The sequence below is a fragment of the Sinocyclocheilus anshuiensis genome, unplaced genomic scaffold (genome assembly GCF_001515605.1).
Source record: "Sinocyclocheilus anshuiensis isolate Anshui unplaced genomic scaffold, SAMN03320099.WGS_v1.1 scaffold2168, whole genome shotgun sequence".
NCBI classification, from domain to species: domain Eukaryota; kingdom Metazoa; phylum Chordata; class Actinopteri; order Cypriniformes; family Cyprinidae; genus Sinocyclocheilus; species Sinocyclocheilus anshuiensis.
In genome coordinates this window covers 507,797-526,726 of record NW_015546037.1, presented here as the reverse complement: position 1 = coordinate 526,726, position 18,930 = coordinate 507,797, and the positions used below count along the sequence as shown (strand labels likewise).

The 18,930-nt window shown below is 35.6% G+C and overlaps 2 protein-coding genes across 4 annotated transcripts; one reads left to right on the top strand and one right to left on the bottom strand.

Moving 5' to 3' along the window:
• Nucleotides 1-190: 190 nt before the first annotated feature.
• On the bottom strand, nucleotides 191-18,712 carry cab39 (calcium binding protein 39). 3 transcript variants are annotated; one of them, XM_016499995.1, is made up of 10 exons: nucleotides 18,703-18,712; nucleotides 9,625-9,737; nucleotides 7,673-7,827; nucleotides 7,402-7,566; nucleotides 5,413-5,531; nucleotides 4,560-4,728; nucleotides 4,369-4,428; nucleotides 3,026-3,091; nucleotides 2,308-2,451; nucleotides 191-2,205 (listed from the first exon to the last, which is right to left on the bottom strand). In XM_016499995.1, the coding sequence occupies exons 3-10, from the start codon at nucleotides 7,784-7,786 to the stop codon at nucleotides 2,017-2,019; spliced, it is 1,026 nt and encodes a 341-aa protein (XP_016355481.1). In that variant the 5' UTR covers nucleotides 7,787-7,827; nucleotides 9,625-9,737; nucleotides 18,703-18,712; the 3' UTR covers nucleotides 191-2,016. The 3 variants fall into 3 exon arrangements, with proteins under 3 accessions (XP_016355481.1, XP_016355479.1, XP_016355480.1); XM_016499993.1 differs by lacking the exon at nucleotides 18,703-18,712 and having other exon boundaries at nucleotides 9,626-9,797; XM_016499994.1 differs by lacking the exon at nucleotides 18,703-18,712 and having other exon boundaries at nucleotides 9,630-9,797.
• On the top strand, nucleotides 12,241-14,800 carry rps5 (ribosomal protein S5). The gene is made up of 6 exons (XM_016499999.1): nucleotides 12,241-12,336; nucleotides 12,986-13,093; nucleotides 13,686-13,895; nucleotides 14,037-14,165; nucleotides 14,443-14,541; nucleotides 14,683-14,800. Exons 2-6 carry the CDS (start codon nucleotides 12,986-12,988, stop codon nucleotides 14,749-14,751), a joined length of 615 nt encoding a protein of 204 aa, XP_016355485.1. The 5' UTR covers nucleotides 12,241-12,336; the 3' UTR covers nucleotides 14,752-14,800.
• Nucleotides 18,713-18,930: the final 218 nt, after the last annotated feature.

Sequence of the window (18,930 nt, the reverse complement as noted above, 5' to 3'; positions counted from 1 at the left end):
AGGTCTGTCTATCTGTCTGTCTGTCTGTCTATCTATCTATACACATATACGTATAAAAGGTGCCGTAATGTTATAATATAATGGCATTAACTTGTTACAAGGTCCAAAATGGTTGCACCATGTATTTTAGTGAATAAACACTGCTAATCGAAGAAAAAAGACAGTAGAAACAATTATTTTATTCCAAACTTTATTTCCAACTGTTAGTCTGGCTTACTGATTGACATTTCAAGATGAAACTCCACTGTTTTTGTGCCCAAGTCTTATTACTTGGGCCAGATCTACATAGGTTAGACTGGACTGTTTAATTGAACGGACAGCAGGCCAAGAGGTTTCCAGCCCGTCCGTTAGATGTCCATGCTTAATCTAAGGCTGCAAAATAGAAACATGCACTGATATGCAAGATAAGTTTGCTAATTCTCAGAATTCTTAATGCTCTGGGCCGTTATGATGTCAGGCATACAAGATGACTGTGATTGGCTGTTGTTACATGTGCAACCAATGGTGAGTTGCCCATCACCACATAAACAGTATATGCTGAGACTGAAATATGAAAAATGTACATCTTTAAGCTACGTAAAGTTTATTGTAGGTTTCACTAAAATAAAATACTGTTATAGACATGTCAATCCCTGTTATTCTGACCAGTCCTGTAAACATTCGGCAGAACATGTTTTATGGGAGTTCAGGTAAAGTTCTGCATTGAGAATGAGTAAGAGTTACCATTATGAATAACACCTGCTTTCGCTTAGGGGAGAAATGAAGGGTTTTATGGTAGATGATTGTGGCTGTCTTGTGAGTAAAAGCAGTAATGCCAACCATATTTCGAAAATGATCAACCAAACCCTCCGATCACTTTCAGTTTTGTGTGGTTTTTCATTCTTGCACCAGATTTAAAGTATTACATGACAAGCCGCATCAACCACTGCACTGTTGTTAAAACAAATCTAAATAAAACATTCATAAAGGACATGACTGCTCGAAGTTTCTCTCAGCAGCCACAATCAGGTGCTAATATGAGCTGTTTCTCTACATCCAACCATTTCAGATTAGTCTGCTGCAAATAACAATCGCACTCGCTATTTTTTTTTTGCCCAACTAAAAACCTACTGAAAAGGAAGAAGATACAGTGTGTAAGCTGGTGAATTTAGTCAAAAACACAAAACCATATTTTTTTTTTTTTTCTTTTGATTTTGGGGTGAAATGTGACCTAGACATGTTTCTTTGTGAGATTTCACCCATGAACTGGGGAGTTTACAAGGGACAATTTAACATATAAACTGAATAAAAGGTAAGAGTAGTGGGGTTAGTTATACTGAAACTAGTATTAGAAGTAGAGTCAGAGCACAAATCTTAAGGTAAAGTAAGCAGACAAGTTAACTTTCCATTACACCCACTCTGCGCAGTGACTAATGATGAGAGAAGAATGGTGTTAAATCAGGGTTAACATCACAGCCACAACTCTAACAAATCACTAAACCCTCCTCAGTCAACACGTTTACTCATTTCCGCCTTTGAAAATTAATCTGGGAATGTGCAAAGCATGATTTATGTGTCACATTTGCAGTTTTTCACCTAGCCGACAATGAGCAAAAGAGCTGACAGGAGTGTGTTGAAGTGCTTTTTGCATGTCAAATTTCCTGGAATTCATTAATATCCAATTAGAATCAACAGACATTTGAGTGTATGTTTGTGTATGCGGTACAAAACCCTCCTTCTTTATGTGCAATAAAGCAGCAGCATCTACATCCGTCTTTTCTGTTCATTTTGCTCGTTTTTTGAAACATGAGAACAAAACATTGTAGGGGGAGAGGTTGAATGTCCAGCGAAGCATGACTACTTTTCATCCTCGTGGTCATATTTCTCGCCCACCGAGCTCAAACGGCATTTAACGGTTCCTGCAAAACACAAAAACATGCCCAGCGCTGCGGCCACTCAACGTCCCAGAGAGCCAAACATCGTCCAGACGCTGCCTAAAACACTGTCTAGACGTCCTCTATACATTCGTGAGCCTTCTCAAGCGTCCTGCGGGGTTGGCCTCTTGAGGTCTCGGATCTGTTTGATGAGATAGGTCTTCTCGTCGCTGAACTGCTCATCCTCGGTGCGGTCGTTCTGGAACTTGCCGAGGAACTCGCTGAGTTTGGTCTGGTTCTTCAGCAGGATGTCGAGGATTGGCTGGGTCTTGTTCGGATTGGCCACAAACACCTAAATCCATAGAGAAAGAACTTATGTCGAAGGTTGAGACGTTTTGGGATGGCATATTGGTGAGTGTTGTTGAACTGGGAAGATTCAGCTGACAATTCATACCTTAAATACATGAAAGGCCTCAAACTGGATGTTGCGGCTCTTGTCTCTCAGTAGGTTCATCATGAGTTTGAGGTTCTCTGGTTTGCTTATGTACTTTGTCATTATAGTGAAGTTGTGCCTGTCCAAAAGCAGCTCTCCCAAAAGCTGGGATGAAGAGGAATGACATAATAAATGCATTATAGAGCTGTAATATTCCACAGCAACTATACACATAAACAGATACACACTACCATTCAAAGTTAGGGCTAAAAATAAATTAAATATTTTATTAATCAAAGGTGCATTACATTTAACAAAAGTGACAGTAAAAACATTTATAATATTACAAAAGATTTCTATTTGTGGTTTCCACAAAAACATTAAGCAGCACAACCATTTTCAACAGTGATAAAAAATATTTCTTGAGCTGTAAATTAGCATATTAGAATGATTTCTGAAGGATCATGTGACACTGAAGACTGGAGTAATGATGCTGAAAATTCAGCTTTGCATCACAGGAATAAATTACATTTTAAAATATATTCAAATGGAGACCAGCTAAATTAAATTTAAATATTTCACAATATTACCATTTTTACTGTATTTTTGATCAAATAATTTCAGCCTTGGTAAGAGATTTAATATAACAAATAAATAAATAAAAAATCGTAATTATCCCAAACCTTCAAATGGTAGTTTAAATAAGCACAACGAACACACAAATTTACCCATTTCTTACCTTTAGCGACTGCCTCTTAGTCACATAGTTTTCTGAGTGAAGAAGTTTCTCATATTCACTAAAGAACTGAAGATCAAAAGTCAGAAAAAAAGACAGGAAAGGGATAAATAAGTAAAATATAAAGTTGTTTGGCTTCTTTGCATACTTATGGCACACTTGCATTTGATAAAATATCGAACAAAGTGGCATTTATTTATTAGTAGTTTGTTTGATTTTAAATGTCAAGAATGAATTACTGAAATAAATTAACTTTTCCACGACATTCTAATTTATTGAGATGCACCTGTATACTGTCCAAAATTATTACAAAAGTATTTGGACACGTGGTTGCCAAATGTTACTGAAAGCCGCCCACAGTTAAGCTGAAGAACATGAGGGGAACTGACTTCATGCATCCAATAAAATCAAATGAGTTAATTAAAAAGTCATTGTGCAAATATGATGGCATGAAGTTAGTTCTGAGAAAAGCTCTAGTAGCATTTCTTGGTATTTTGTTATCTAATGCATTAAGACATTTTTGAAGTCCGACATAAGTGCTCATATACTCTTTGGGCCCAATTAAAATTCAAATCACTTCCAATTGTATTGACTTTTACATTAAATACAAACAAACAGTTCTGAGAAGAACCCGCTGCAGAATGACTAGCTATGTTTCCATCCAAAGATGCGAATTTAACTTATGCGCAAAACTGGAATATCGCATAAAACATTTGCGAATAAAGCACCGTTTCCATCCAACGAGTCAAAGAGAACAAAATCGTCACTTCCTGATAAACTGGCACTAAAGAAAACTAGGAGAAGCCACTGAATATACTAATTTTCATATGTAATAAATTACTTGTGCTTCAGAGAGAGCAGATGTAACACAATAAATGCGGTCATTGCTTTTAGAGGTGGATGCCTTCTGTTTGGGAACACAGTCATGTAAGATAGTAATTATACAGAAATACTTTGATGACAGACTTTCCTCAGGCATTTCAGAATGACCAAAACAACATATAGATGCTGTGAACGAGATCGGTCTGCTGGTTAGTCAAGTTATCCCGTCTGATAGCGCAAAGTCACATGACTTTTTCAATGCGCATTGGTGGAATTTATTCGGTAAATGTGTTTCCATCGTAGTTTATGCGCATTTTTTCTTATCGGATAAAAAGTCTATCCTACTTAGTTGTGGTTTATGCGCATTTTTAGAATTTATGCGCATCTTGACGTTTCCATCCAGCGGTTTTTTATGCGATCACCCAAAATGCGCATAAAAATAGGTGGATGGAAACATAGCTACTGACAGATCCAATCAGATCCAAAAACAACAGACAATGACGGAAAGCAAACCAATGACTCACTCTGTCATAGTGCTGCTCCAGAAACTCAGCGCTGAGCAGTTTGTGTCTCGTCAGCAAATCCTGGAAGAAAACCAAACAAATGGAATTCATCAGACATAATAATTATACAGTGCATCTGAAGATGAAATAATCAAAGATGCCACCCAGACAAAACAAACACTCAAAGCTTGTATATTTACAAAAGCACTAACTTTAAAAGTGGCAAATGCATCCGAGGCGATGTCGAAGGTGGACATCTCCACGTATCTGAAGAAATCGTAGAACTGCTCGGAGCAGAGGGTGATCTTGGCCAGCGGCTCGTGCCGTATGCATTCCCTCAGCATGATCCCACAGTTCAGAGCGATGTCTGGAGACTCGTAACTACAAAAAGGACAGGAACTCAACATCAGAAACATTTGGCCAACATATACACATGGCTCATGTAGATCCAAACATGTCTGAGTTTCTTTCAAAGACCGAAAAGGAGATGCTAATGTTCATGCTGCTCAGTTCTTTTCCATACAATAAAACAAAGTTGTCAAGATTGTCAAGCTCTAAAAATGACAAAAAGGCCCCACAAGAGTAATCTATACTCATTTCAAGCCCTGAAGTCATATGGCCTACTTTTAGGGTGCTTTATGGAGTTTGACCCTTGGTCACCATTCATTTCCATTGTATAGAAAAGCATCAACGTGTCTAAACACCTGATCTTGTGGTCCACAGAAAGTCTAAAACAACATTTGGGTGATAACAAAATTCATATTTTGACAGGGAACTACCAAAATATTCACATTTAAGATTATATCGCTGATGTACCCCACACAGCTAAAGTTTACTCATAAGGTTATCTTAGGAGTATATTCTGGGATCAGAAAAACCTCTCTAAAAACTCATATTAGTCACCAAACCAGTTCTCTAGTTGAGATGTGATCTAAACACCAACCTCTAAATCAGAAAAGCAAATTGGGCTAGCCTGACAACTGCAAAATTTCAGGTTATATATATATATATATATTAAATAAATCAAATAAATGTCTTCAGAATATGTTTGTGCACACGTCTCACCCTTTAAGCAGCATGAAGAGTATATTTTGTTGAGTGCACAGGTATTCGACTGTAGGTGTCCGAGTGCCGATCTGACGTCTCAGAATATTATTAAAGATCTGTGCCACATCTTTCTTGCCCTAAACACAAATAACATGCAGAACAGTTACTGAAAAGCTCAACTGATCAAAAAACAAGCATGCATTTCACAAATGGGAATCTGAGAGATAAAATGAACATGTACAATGGTTTACAACTGGTATCAAACTGTATCTCAGCTGACCTGATCACAAGTGGCCAGTCAAGACAGAATGCCGAATACACACAGTATTAACATCTCTCAGTTGCAAAATAAGAAGCCACTTTTGATTAGATGGCATTGAGGGGAGCATCTCTTTTGAGGATACATAAAGGAAGGTTTTTCAATTCATGTTTTCCATTGAATGGTTGTTTCTTACCTATTAAACAAAGTTGAATTTGAAATAATTCCGTTAAAGGGTTAGTTAACCCAAAAATGAAAAGTAGGTTGCGTTTTACTCACCCCCGAGGCATCCTAGGTGTATATGACTACTTTAGCAAAGGAAAACCAGTCTCCTCTTGGCTTATATCGAAATCCTCTGACATTCTTCTTTACAAATCCTCCTTTTGTACTTCTAATTCTTGATAGTTGTTTTGTTTTGATCTCTCCGTTGCGTTTCCGCGTGCGTCACTTCTGAGCGGCGCATGCGCAAAGCCGACCTCATACGTCATTCCCCCGGAACTGCTTCTGTTTACAACAGTGAGCGCAAGCTAGATTCAAGTGATTATTACGTTTTGAATATAGATATTTTTCTTACAAAAACGCATCGATTCGCTACAGAAGGCCTTTGTTCACCCCCCGGAGCCGTGTGAGACACTTTTTTTTTATGGATGGGCAATTTTTATTTAAGTTATTTTGGACTGAAGCAATGCAACACCCGCTGAGTGGCATTAAACAGCTTGAAAGATCAAAGACCATTTTTTATATAACTCTGACTGGATTCGTCTGAAAGAAGAAAGTCATATACACCTAAGATGCCTCGGGGGTGAGTAAAAAGCAACCTAATTTTCATTTTTGGGTGAACTAACCCTTTAAGGGGCTAGACCAATGATTCTCAACCAGGCAGTTGAGAACCACTAGGGGGCCTCAGCACAGCTGGCTTAAAATGATTTAAAATAAGATTAAACGTTCTTTAAAATAAAGATATAAGTGGTTATTTTATTTCCTATTCTAATTTGTTTCCTTAACAACTGCTTTTTATTTAAGAATCAAGGTTCATACAATATAGTCTTGGAAAACTTGTCTATCAAGGGAATTTAACATTTGTGATATTTAGACCTGGAAAAGTCATGCAAAATTAATAAAATATTAAAAAAGCAAGAAATTGTTTTTTGTTGTTTTTAGTAACATTAAGTTCTAAAATATTTTATCAGGTAGAAAAAAAATATCAAAAATGACAAAAATGAATACTGTAAATACATTTATTAATAACATTAATACAAATAATTATTATACATTATATTAATAAAAAGTGCAAACCCATTCGGTTGTTGAAATTTCTGTAATTACAGAAAATGAATTTTGATTTGGTAATTACTTACATTTAAATTAAGCATCATCATCATTAATTTAATTTATAAGATTTACATAAATATTTAATTAAACTAATTTAAAAGGCCATTCTTAGTTTCTGTTAATAAATAAAATGTTTATAAATGAGCAGCTTTGTCATTACAGCCTCAAAGCCAGAAAGGCTGAACACCTCCACATCACAATGTGATTCATTTGTCATGCGTAGGTCGTTTTGACTCATACTTTGCATAAATGTGTCTGCTAAATGAATAAATGTAAATGTCTTGATGTAAATAAAAAAATAAAAATAACAGCATTTGAGAACTGCTCACTAGATTTTGAGTAACTTTCTGCAACTTTGTGAAATTCCGTGTCATTTTCCGGCCTAGTCTATTAAACTCTAAAGTCTATAAAAGCACCTCAAAGTCGATGAGCTGCAGATCTGCGACGAGGGTGCTGAGCAGGCCGCTGTTGTAGAGCTCCTGAGCGAGCTGAGCCACAGCTTCTGTCTGCGGCTCCTTCTCATTCGTGCCGTAGAGAATCTCCTTCATGGCCAGCAGAGATTTGGACACCTCTTCAGAGGCCTACGGACACACACCCATCTCATTAATGGCTTTTAATGGGTAATAGTCATAGTACAAGCTCAAACACATTGCATATATCTTTACACACTGCATATGTCTTTAATACCTTCTCAGCCTTCTTGTCTGAAATGTCCTGCTTCTCCAGAATGGTCATGTTGTCTTTTAGATTCTTCACAATGTCCGCTGGACACTTGTGAGACTTACCGAAAGGGAAGGGCATGGCAACACGTTACCAGGGCAAACAGGTAGCAGAGAGCCCACCTGTAACAGTCAAAGAGAAACAACAAATGAAAGGATGAACAAACACATTAAAAAAAATTAATGTACAAACCAATAAAATAATGAACAGATGAATGAACTAAAAATCAAACAAATCAAAAATGAATGAACGGACAAATTTACATAACATTTTATTTATGCATTTGGCAGAAGCTTTTATCCAAAGTGACTTAAACTACATTCAACATGCTTTCTCTGGGAATTGAACCCATGACCTTGTGGTTGCTAGTGTCATGTGCTACTGTTTGACTACAGGAAGGCAAATGAAATAATACAAACTAGAAACAGAACGAACAAATGTTCAACAACACTGTACTAAATTATTTGCAGGAGACTGCAGGGCTACATCATAGAATCTAGTTGAGTGTTGTTGTTTTTTTTTTTACTGAGTGATTTGATTTTTTTCATGTTGGTTCCAGTGTCACAGTGTGTTTCATATGTTGTAATTCTATACAATTTATTGACTACAGCTTCTGATAGTCTATTATATATTATTAATCAATCAATAAACGTTGATGAAGCCCACATATTGTAGTTTTACAATTTAACAATACCTTGGAAATTATTATAAAGAAACAGAAAGTTTAATTAACCAAAAGTAGACCTGGAAAACAAAATAAACAGATAAGTGCAAAATCAAATCCAAGTGATTTTACATATTTATATGGGAACTCAAAACATTTTTTTTTTAATCAAATGAAAACAACAAAATATAAAAGAGTGAAGAACTTCCATTTATTATTAAGGAAGTTGTATACCACATTGTATGTTCATTTATATATTTATTTTAATATATAACATTTAGGTTGTTTAATAGCAGGTTAACATTGTGACAACTTACCCCCATATAGTATGATGCCGTGAAATAATCTTATTTAATATTATCTTTACTAAAATAATATTAATTTTAAAATATTTTAAATAGAATTTATACAATTAATATGAATAATATCACCATTAATATTATTTACGAGAAAACAGTAACAAATATTTAACTGGCTGGTTCCAGTAATCTCACAATTACCATAAGGCTAGTTCAGTGACATTTTAGTATCTAGTAAAAGGTTCAGGAGATAACTAATAAAAAGCAGTAACATACATACTTGTGCCCTAACTGTAAATCTTTTCATTTACTTCATGAGAGACTATTCAATATATGTGCAGATGATAATGCAGATAATAGCTCAAAACCACAGCAATGCACTGCACAGTCAAATTATACTTTACAGCTCTGAACACGTCCAAACTGTTAATATCAACACATAATGGACACAGCAACAACATCTATGCAAATCAGCAGAAGTTGTGAAGCTAATCCACCTGCAGGCCATGTCTAAATGCGATATAAACCCATAAACAAAACTTTGCACATCAATCTGAATGACAGAGGGGCTTCACCTGGCCTGCGTCTCAAACCTAGAATCATTCTATAATGATGATTCACAGGTTCAAACATGCCTATGATGGGCAAAACCGCTCCCTGGGTAGGTTGCTCACTTGGTTTGAGACACAGCTCAGTATTTTTACGCAAGCACAGGCCCAGTGTGATGGACACAGATAAGTCAGGCCTCTAGCCACTTCTTTTCTTTATCTTTAAATGAAGCCGGTACAAACCACAAAGGATGCGAGGCCCCTTTCCCCCATTAGTATTTCTGCAGAATCAGACTTTGTGCGTAAATGCATTTGTGGTTTATGCATATGATGTGATAGGCCTCTGCATGCACTTTACAACACTGAGTTTCACAACAAGAACCAACAAAAGAGAAGTAAACAACATCACTTATTTGGGTCTCCTTCGGCCTTTTCTAGAGAACAGCGGTGTAAGTCCTGGAATATGATGTTTCGGTGTGTTGTTTCTTAGCCTGTTTTGTGCGGACAACCGTGTGTGTGTGCTGTGTGTGTGTGTATTCAGGCTACAAACACCACTGCACGAACAGTAGCGAGGACTTCCGCAAACCTGCAGCGAGGAGAATTACAAAATAAAAGCCCCAGACGCTATCAGAGGTCTCCGTGTACAGAAAACGTTTAAATACAAAATTCTTTATTCACAAATGTAAATAGGCATCACAAAAACACATTCACTTATTTTAAAACAGAAATAGGCCACTGCCTTCATAATAACAACAACACGAAATAACAAAGCGAAAAGTAGACCTACTGTAAATTACTCTAAAGACATATCATTTCATTGATCATTCACAATGCTCAGCATGTTGGTCTTATTGCTGTTTGCTTATCAGGATGCCTATTTGTACATTTTCTTCTAAAAAAGTTTTAAAACTTCTTAAAAGTTTCTTTGTTCAAATTGTTGCAATGAGAACTTATTTAAAAAAAGTTTAAATATTTACAGTATTTTTTAATGGAGTAAAATATTGTTAAAAACGAATTCTTTACAAATATATATGGCTTACATACATTGAAATTTGATGGTTCACATACTTTATGAAGAAGAGAACGCAATAAATGTAAGTAAAAATAAATACTGAAACAGGCCCATGATTCTGATTGCTCTAAATATTTATGGGAACTTTAAACTGCGACATTTTATGAAATTAAAATATACCAATAAAACACAGTGATTGTACAAAATAATCTAAATTTATTAAGGGAGTATATTGAGATGTGTTTTGATTTGTAATCATAATCCAAAAAAGTTGATAGTAGATAAGTAGAGTTAATTTGCTCTAATCTTGTCCAGACACACTTAGTCATCCAATTTGCAAAATAAATTGCAAAACAATTAGCAAAAAAAAATAAAAATACTACTAATAATAAATAAATACAAAAATAAATAAATAAATAATAATAAAAAAATAATAATAATAATAAAAATAATAAATAAATAAATCGTAAATTAGTAAAATAAACATAATTTATTTAAAACATCTATTTCATATTATTCTGTCTTCTATAGGTAGTTTTATTTAAGTAAAATTTAAATAATTTTCATTTATTGAACATTTATTGTGACGCCCCTGGAAGTATGCTGAGGCCCCCTAGTGGGCCCCTGGTTGAGAACCTCTGCTCATTTCAAAGCAAAGTGGTATAGGCTCTGCCGCCCTCTAATGGTTAAATATTATACTTAAACAAACGACCGGTAGAGATCCAAGATAGCCTACTATATTTGTTCTAGACGAAATGAAGAAGAGGATGTTGTTGTTATGTCATGAAGCATTAATAAAAATATTGTGCGTAAACAATAACCCCTGTTGTGAGAAAAACCTTTTTTATTTGTGGGAAATAGAAATTTAGCGTTTATTGCTAAAATTACAAAAGCACACAAATTATGATATTAAACTGCATTAGACTATATTTGGACTACTTAGCTTATCTCTCAACACTCAAATGTTTGTTATAGGGTTGTACTTGTAACTATACCTCTCCAAAACAGCAAACGCCACAGATTAATTAAAAAGTAGCTAATTTAATAATTAGTTTGATGAGGCCGCTGATCAACATTTTCTAACGGTTATGATAGGCCTACACTTATGTACACTACTTCTTGAAAAATAAAGTCTTTATTTTTTAAGAGTTTAGGTCAGATTTTTTTCACCGCAGTAAATTCACTCATCAAAAACCTTTATTATTTGCTTTTAAAAAATAGGTTCAACAGTATATCCAAACTATATATTCCAAGAATCTTAAAGCTTTTAAAACAGTTAATTTATTTTGTTAAAGCGTTAGTTTTGTATTATTTATTTATTGTTATATACATGTATAAATGGTGCTTTGCATGTCACCTCTTTGTACATTATGTTGATATTTTATGTAGTTTTATCTTTGGTACCTTGGCATTAATAATAATAATATATTTTTTTTTTTAAGTACAAAAAAAAAGTCAGATTTCTTTTTGTACCCTATTCATAGCAAGTGCCAGGCGGCAAAATAGGTAAACATATTACAGGTAAATGTGCTTTTTGTGGGGTAATAGAAAACGCTGAACATGTAATATTAAAATGTCGGAAATATAATATAGAGAGAATTAAAATGATAAAGAATTTAAAAGGTAATAAATAATAAAGAAAAAAAGAAGATAAATTGGATATTAGGAAAAGGATTAAAAGAAGGTATTAATCAAAGAATAGTGTTGAAATATATAGTAGAAACAGGATTAAACAAACGAATTTGATAGTTAATCAAATAAATAAATAAATAAAGCAAAGGAATAGGGGAACACACAAGCTGGGTTTTTTGGCATGGGAGCTGAACACGCAGCAGCCAGAAATACAGTTTGGGTGAACCCGAAATAAAATTAAACAATAAAATAAAATATGAATAGAGACGGGACTATCTATAAACAGTATAAACAGTTGGTGGCGGTATGTGCCTACGGTGCGGAATACGCCAAAAATTCCAAAGAAGAAGAAGAAGAAGAAGAAACGTTCACATGAGAGCGCAGAAGAAGAGCTCGACTCTGGTTTTTTTCTCGCTCCTCGTGTCGCTCTTCCTTTCCGCCTGCTCGAGTGCGCCATTCACACACACGCTGCGAAGGTAACGATGAAAAACATGTTTTAAAGTGTTTATGCCCCTTCCACCCTCATCAAAGTATGCACATCTGGTTGTTAACAGACTTACATTCATATTTTAAACCATATATGTCATATGTAGCTCGTCAAAATGATGAATTTGAACGTGTGTAAGCGGTCCGTGAGTCCGCCGTTTCTCGGAAAAGAACATGAGCGGATCCACTTCTGTGGCAGTTTGGGTTCTGTTTTTCAAATAATGTAACAGTTGATTAAATCATGTTAACTGTATTATTGAGGTGCTTTGCCAGAATTTTAAAGTGTTTAGACTTCTTTTAGAATAGTTTGTGGTCATATTCCTAATGTGCTCAACATGAAGACGGATCGTGGTGATCATTTTTTAGATGTCAACACAAATTGTCTATATTGAACACAATCTTATGCTTTATGTACTGTATTAACTGATCAATATTGCTTTTTTAATTTAATTTTAGAATACGTTAGGGTTGCATTGTTTCCATTTAAAACAAATATTTTGATATTCTTGTTCTTACTGAATTTATTTAGCATTTCAAACCTAGTTATTTGATTGTTTTGGTCTTGCATCTGTGTGAATACTTTGAGGTTTTTTGGACTCCCTTATGTACATAAAATGATATTCTCATTTGTTTTGAAAGATGGCTGAAGATTGGGAGGCTGTACCAGCTGTCGCAGAAACACCAGAGATCAAACTCTTTGGCAAATGGAGCACAGATGATGTGCAGATCAACGACATCTCCCTGCAGGTATGTTTTCATGGACATTATTTTTGTGAGTGGCTTTTTATTTGCCAATCAGCCCTGACATGTGAAATAGTCTTTTTTTCCCCCCCTTGTAAGTTTATGCTAATCATATTCTTTGTATAAATGTATCAATAAATAACATATATCTAGCTTTTATTGTGACAGACTGAACATAATGCAATACAATTATTAAGAGATGTCCAATAGCATTTCTTAAGTCTGTTTAATCATATCTGATACTTTCAACATATCTAAATATGTATGATTAATGAAGTAGTTGCTTTAGTCCAGTAAATGTTCGTATTGAAAGATTACAAATATGAAAGTTATGTTTACTTCATAAAATTCAGTAAAGATATCATGGTAACAAAAACAACATGTACCGTGACCTGAATTGGAATGTTTTTAGAATTATACTAAAGAATCTTTTACTTACTAAAACGTTATAAGCTATAAATCAAATGGCAGAAGGCATGTAGCACATTTTTCAGTAACATTTTGATCACATTGATAATTTAGAGGCTGTAGAAATTCATATGTCTGTTGTAATACAATAAGGTTGAGCATATTAACATGTATTTCTCTCTCTTGTTAGGATTACATTGCCGTGAAGGAGAAATATGCCAAATACCTCCCTCATTCCAGCGGCAGATACGCAGCCAAGCGTTTCCGTAAGGCTCAGTGTCCCATTGTGGAGCGCGTCACTAACTCCATGATGATGCACGGACGCAACAACGGCAAGAAACTGCTGACCGTCCGCATCGTCAAACACGCCTTTGAGATCATCCACCTGCTCACCGGCGAGGTGAGACAACGGTTTTCCACTGGTTGCCTTTGGTCTGGTGTAAATTTAGAGTAGAATGTAAATGTTGTATTAAAAATGGTCAAACTATTTCTAAGATGTTGGGACTTTCTAAATAGTAGACCATTTTTATTTCCTTTCTAGAATCCTCTGCAGATCCTGGTGAACGCCATCATCAACAGTGGTCCTCGTGAGGACTCGACTCGTATCGGACGTGCTGGAACCGTGAGGAGACAGGCTGTTGATGTGTCACCTCTGCGCAGGGTCAACCAGGTCCGTATTGCCTAAATAGTTACTTGTCTATTGGCTAACGTTTTATTTTTCTGAGTAAAAAATACCAATGAAATGTTCACAATGGGACCAGGAACATGGCATTAAGAAAATACATGTTGACTTCTAAGGGACTTGATATAAGTTAGCATGCTTTTAGTATCCCAAGACACTCTGTCGTACTTGGGTGGCCTTTCATAGAAAATACAGAGCACCGAAATGGCAGGTGAAGATATGGTCTTATGTGAAAGTGGTCACTTACTGTGTGTTATGATTTTAGGCCATCTGGCTGCTTTGCACTGGTGCAAGAGAAGCTGCATTCAGGAACATCAAGACTATTGCAGAGTGTCTTGCTGATGAACTCATTAACGCCGCCAAGGTGAGATAAACAATCTGATTGGAGCATTTTACTTTTACTATGTTATCAACACCTTCAGGGCATCTACAGTAATTTGTCTTTTATGAATCTTTTTATTTGATTGCTATTAAAGTTCTTTTTTTGTTTTTTGGTCTATTGCAGGGTTCCTCCAACTCTTATGCCATCAAGAAGAAAGATGAGCTGGAGAGAGTGGCCAAGTCTAACCGCTAATCTCCATTTTGTACAAATTTGTATCACAATAAAGGAAGAGTGAAACCTATTCTTGTCCAGTTTTATTTTCTGAAATGATTCGGTGCTGATATAACTGCTGTTTTTAGAGTTAGGTAGTGTAAAATGAACATAGGGGTGAATTTTTGTGTTCCTACAAATGTGATTTTCTTTTGGGCTGATCTACCTCAGAAACAAGTCAGGTTTTCATGTGTCCCAAAGTAATGTCTGAATGTAGTCAATGCTCAATTTATGCAGACTATTTCAGCAGTTGTGTGGTCAAAAATGACAATTGTGTGGCTGTAAAATATTTCTTATTTTAAGTCGGTTTCTGTATAATGTTCGTAGAATATTTTCTGCTTTGTTTTTGATCTAAGCTGCCTTGAGGAATCACAGTTTAGTTAAATCATGATATTTGGACGTCTACAGTCACAAGACCCTCAGTCATTTGACTTTCCATCCTCTCCCTTGCGTGTCTTTCATTAACATATATTCTCTAATCAAATCCGTGCTGCTGCTCTACTCTTGCCAGCAAAGGCCTCAGATTGTAACCTTAAGATTATAAAATCCTTGTCACGTACTTAAAGGTAATACAGCCTTTTTTTAGATCACTATTATGAGATTGAAACTCGTTTCTGCCTGCATGATTATATCAAATGGGGAGTAATAGGGCATTGAGACCTATGCCAAAGTTTGACCTCAGAGCTGCATCAACAAACTCCGCTTAAGCCTGAATTCAATTATGTTTCAAGGTGGAGACACATTTTTAATGTTTAAAGGGGAGGGTTAGAGGAAAGATGATAATCTACTGCTTCCATCTGATTTGAGGGTCAGATAATGAACAAACTGGACCCTTCTGAATTGTAAAGGAATTGTGCTGATTAATAACTGGAGGCCAAGAAACATGTCTCAATTTTTTAAATGCATTCTCTTCCTTTGTCTTCTCCCATCTGTGGGTAAGTGAAAAATAAGCCATTGCTGTCACTTTTTTTCACATTTGTTTTATTGTATCAGTTTAACAGTAAATTAGATGTGAAGTTCAGTTCATATGAAATGTCAAGTAACCTAAATGTATTCCACCTAAATGAACTGGATATTATGTTTATATTGTGTATCATCTACTATGAATGTGCTAATATATTTAATTCTCTTTATTTGTTCTCTTGTAGTTCCTCTGTTCTGTTATACATGTGTATTTCCTTCTGTCTCACCACTGGACTGTCTCAAGTTCCCAACCAGGTGTCCACCGGGTCAGCTCTGTCTTTCTAGCAAAGCTGTAGGACAGTGGGGTATGTAAATGTCTTTCAGTCAGTGATAGATGAGTGTACATTTTCCTGTGCTTGATTTAATTTCAAGCTGTGAGAACTTAACATTTCAGTCATCATACTTTGAAGAGCTTATTTTATAAACATTTATTCAAACCTTTGTACATCACTGTGCATTACTAAAATAAGCACATCTGCATGAAAGCCTTGTGTGAAAATATTGTATTGCAAGAACTGATTATACAAGTGATTATTAAGGAGAATACAGGAGACAAATGTGCGTGTCTATGCATGTCATTGTGTGTGATTTTCTTTGAACAGGGGACTTTGAGGTCGTCTTGTATGAAAAGAGCTGCGTTCTTCCTGTCCTGTGTGGACTAACAGGAGAGAAGTTTGCCATGGGTTTAAACTTCACTTTCACCAATGACTGCTGTGATACTCTACTCTGCAATGGCGTCTCAAGCAGTTCTGCTTTCATCTTGTCCAGCACCCTGCTCTCACTTCTTCTGACACGGTTTTATTTACAGTAAGCTTAATTTACTATATCAAGAGAGCAGTCAAAATGTAACACACACACACGTTTGTTTTTGTGAATTGTGGGGAAATTCTATAGGCGTAATGGTTTTTATACTGTACAAACTGTATGTGCTATTGCCCTACACCAACCCTACACCTAACCCTACCCCTTACAGGAAACTTTTGCATTTTTACTTTCTCAAAAAAACTCTGTATGATTCATAAGCGTTTTGAAAAATGGGGACATGGGGTAATGTCCTCATAAGTCACCTTCTCCTTGTAATACCTATGTCATACCCATGTCATTATACAAATTTGTGTCCTCATATGTCACAAAAACCGTGTCTTTATCTAGCATAATTATAATAATTTCTGTGTAAATTAATGTTTTCTTATTTTTTCTTTGTCTTTATGACAGTTCTAACAAGACGATTTTAATGTTTTTATCAGCATTTCTTCATACATACTAATGTCACACACGGATACGTTTATATTAAAATAAAAAAAGTTACGTTTTGTGTCTACAGACTTGTTTCTTTTATATAGTGGAATTTATTTGATTAAAAAAATTTTTTTTTTTGGTAATTTTATAAAAAAAATAAATTAAAAAAACTACGTTCCTGCGCGTTTTCTGTGATGCTTGTCGCCATAGTTGCCAAGTCCGCGTATTATACGCGATTTTGGGCTTATTTTTTTTGTAAAGTTGCGTGAAAAAATCCCGGGTTGCGGTTTTTTGGGTTTATTTTTAAAAATACGGTTGCTTGTTAGGAAAATCTGACAAGCAACTAAGTTTCTTTATGTTCGCCGTATTCTCCAATGCATTGAATGACACTCTGTCCGCTTGCAGTTAATAGCCAACCAGTGCAATAATATAAGTGCTGCAGCGTAAATGTTCCGCCCCCTCCTCCCCCTCATTGGAGAAAATCACGTTCAAAAAGAAGGCGCGTGCCGTGACGCTGTAATCCAAGCGATGACAGAAGTAGACGACGGGATGGGCGGCTGATGATACTACCCTTTTCCTAAAAAATTCAGACCAGATTCCTTTAGCTCTTAATACAATTAAAATGTTCTCCAGTGCTTCTGGGCTTCTTCTTAATGTGCACAAATGTGAGTTGATGCCAGTTAAGCAACTTTCTGTTTCCAGTATATGTAATATCCCAGTCAAAGAGGTAATAACCTACCTTGGAATAGTAATATCCAAAAATCCAAAACTTAGATGTGATTTAAACTTCTTGCCTATCTTAGAGAAAACTAAAAGAAAACTCAATCAGTGGCTTCAGAGAGACTTGTCTCTAAAAGGATTTGAGTATCGATACTTTCGATACTCGCGTCAGTATCGATATATCGATACTTCGGATCGATACGCCCATCCCTAGACGTGGAGGAGTGGGATGACTTTCTTTTAGCCTATTTTTTAATTTTTTACAATGTTTTTGTAATGTATTAATTATCACGGGCTGAAATAAAAAACAAGCAGTCCTATACTAATACTAAGAGTAAATATGGTTCGAATGGCCAATATTTTTAGTAAGCTATAAATATGTGGCTATGTTACAGCTCCCCTTTGAAGCTCTTGTGTTTTTCTCCTTTTCCGTCTCTCCAATCCTATTCTGCACACAGGTGATGGGAGATGAGTTTTGTTCCCATTTTTGTTGCAGTTTGCTGATTTTTGTAAAATAGCTTCTGTTTTTGCTTTTCAGATAAAAGAGTGGTTTCAGTTTAATATGTTGCAGGCTCATTTATTGGTAATAAATAATTGATAATAAATATTATTGATGATAATCATCAAAAAAAATCGGGCTTGTTTTTGAAGCAGCGGTTGCTTATTTGTCTTGCGAGAGTTGGCAACAGTGCTTGTCGCAGCTTATTCGCGCGTCGTTGGCTCGAGGAGGCACTTTTGTGTCGAGAATTACAGAAGAACTATAAAAACAGCAACAACATATCCTATCCTAGGTGTTCAGCACAGGTAATATCATTCTTTTCGAATTCATACGATTAATCATATGTCTGATTTTTCTCGTTGCGCCTTTCTTTGCTTTTGTTAGTTAACGTTACTCGACGTCAACTTCAGAAACTGGCCTCAGGTAACGTTAACTCACGCGTAACCTGTTTATTCACCTCGCATTTTCCTCATACATTTAGGCAAAAAGAAAAAAAAGACGCTTTCCTCAACTATCATGAATTGCTTGTACAATGTTTTTGCACAGTGAAATATGTCTGAAGCCAGTAATGTACAAGAACCAGAAAGTAACGCTAGAGCTTTGAGTATAAATGAAGTTGAAGAGGATGAGGGAAACCGTGAGGTAAATTATTGTTTAATAATGTCTCAGTTATAAAGTACTCATTGCGTTAGTAACACAGTGGTGTGCCTTTTTTTTGTGTTTAATTTTAGATTTTTCTG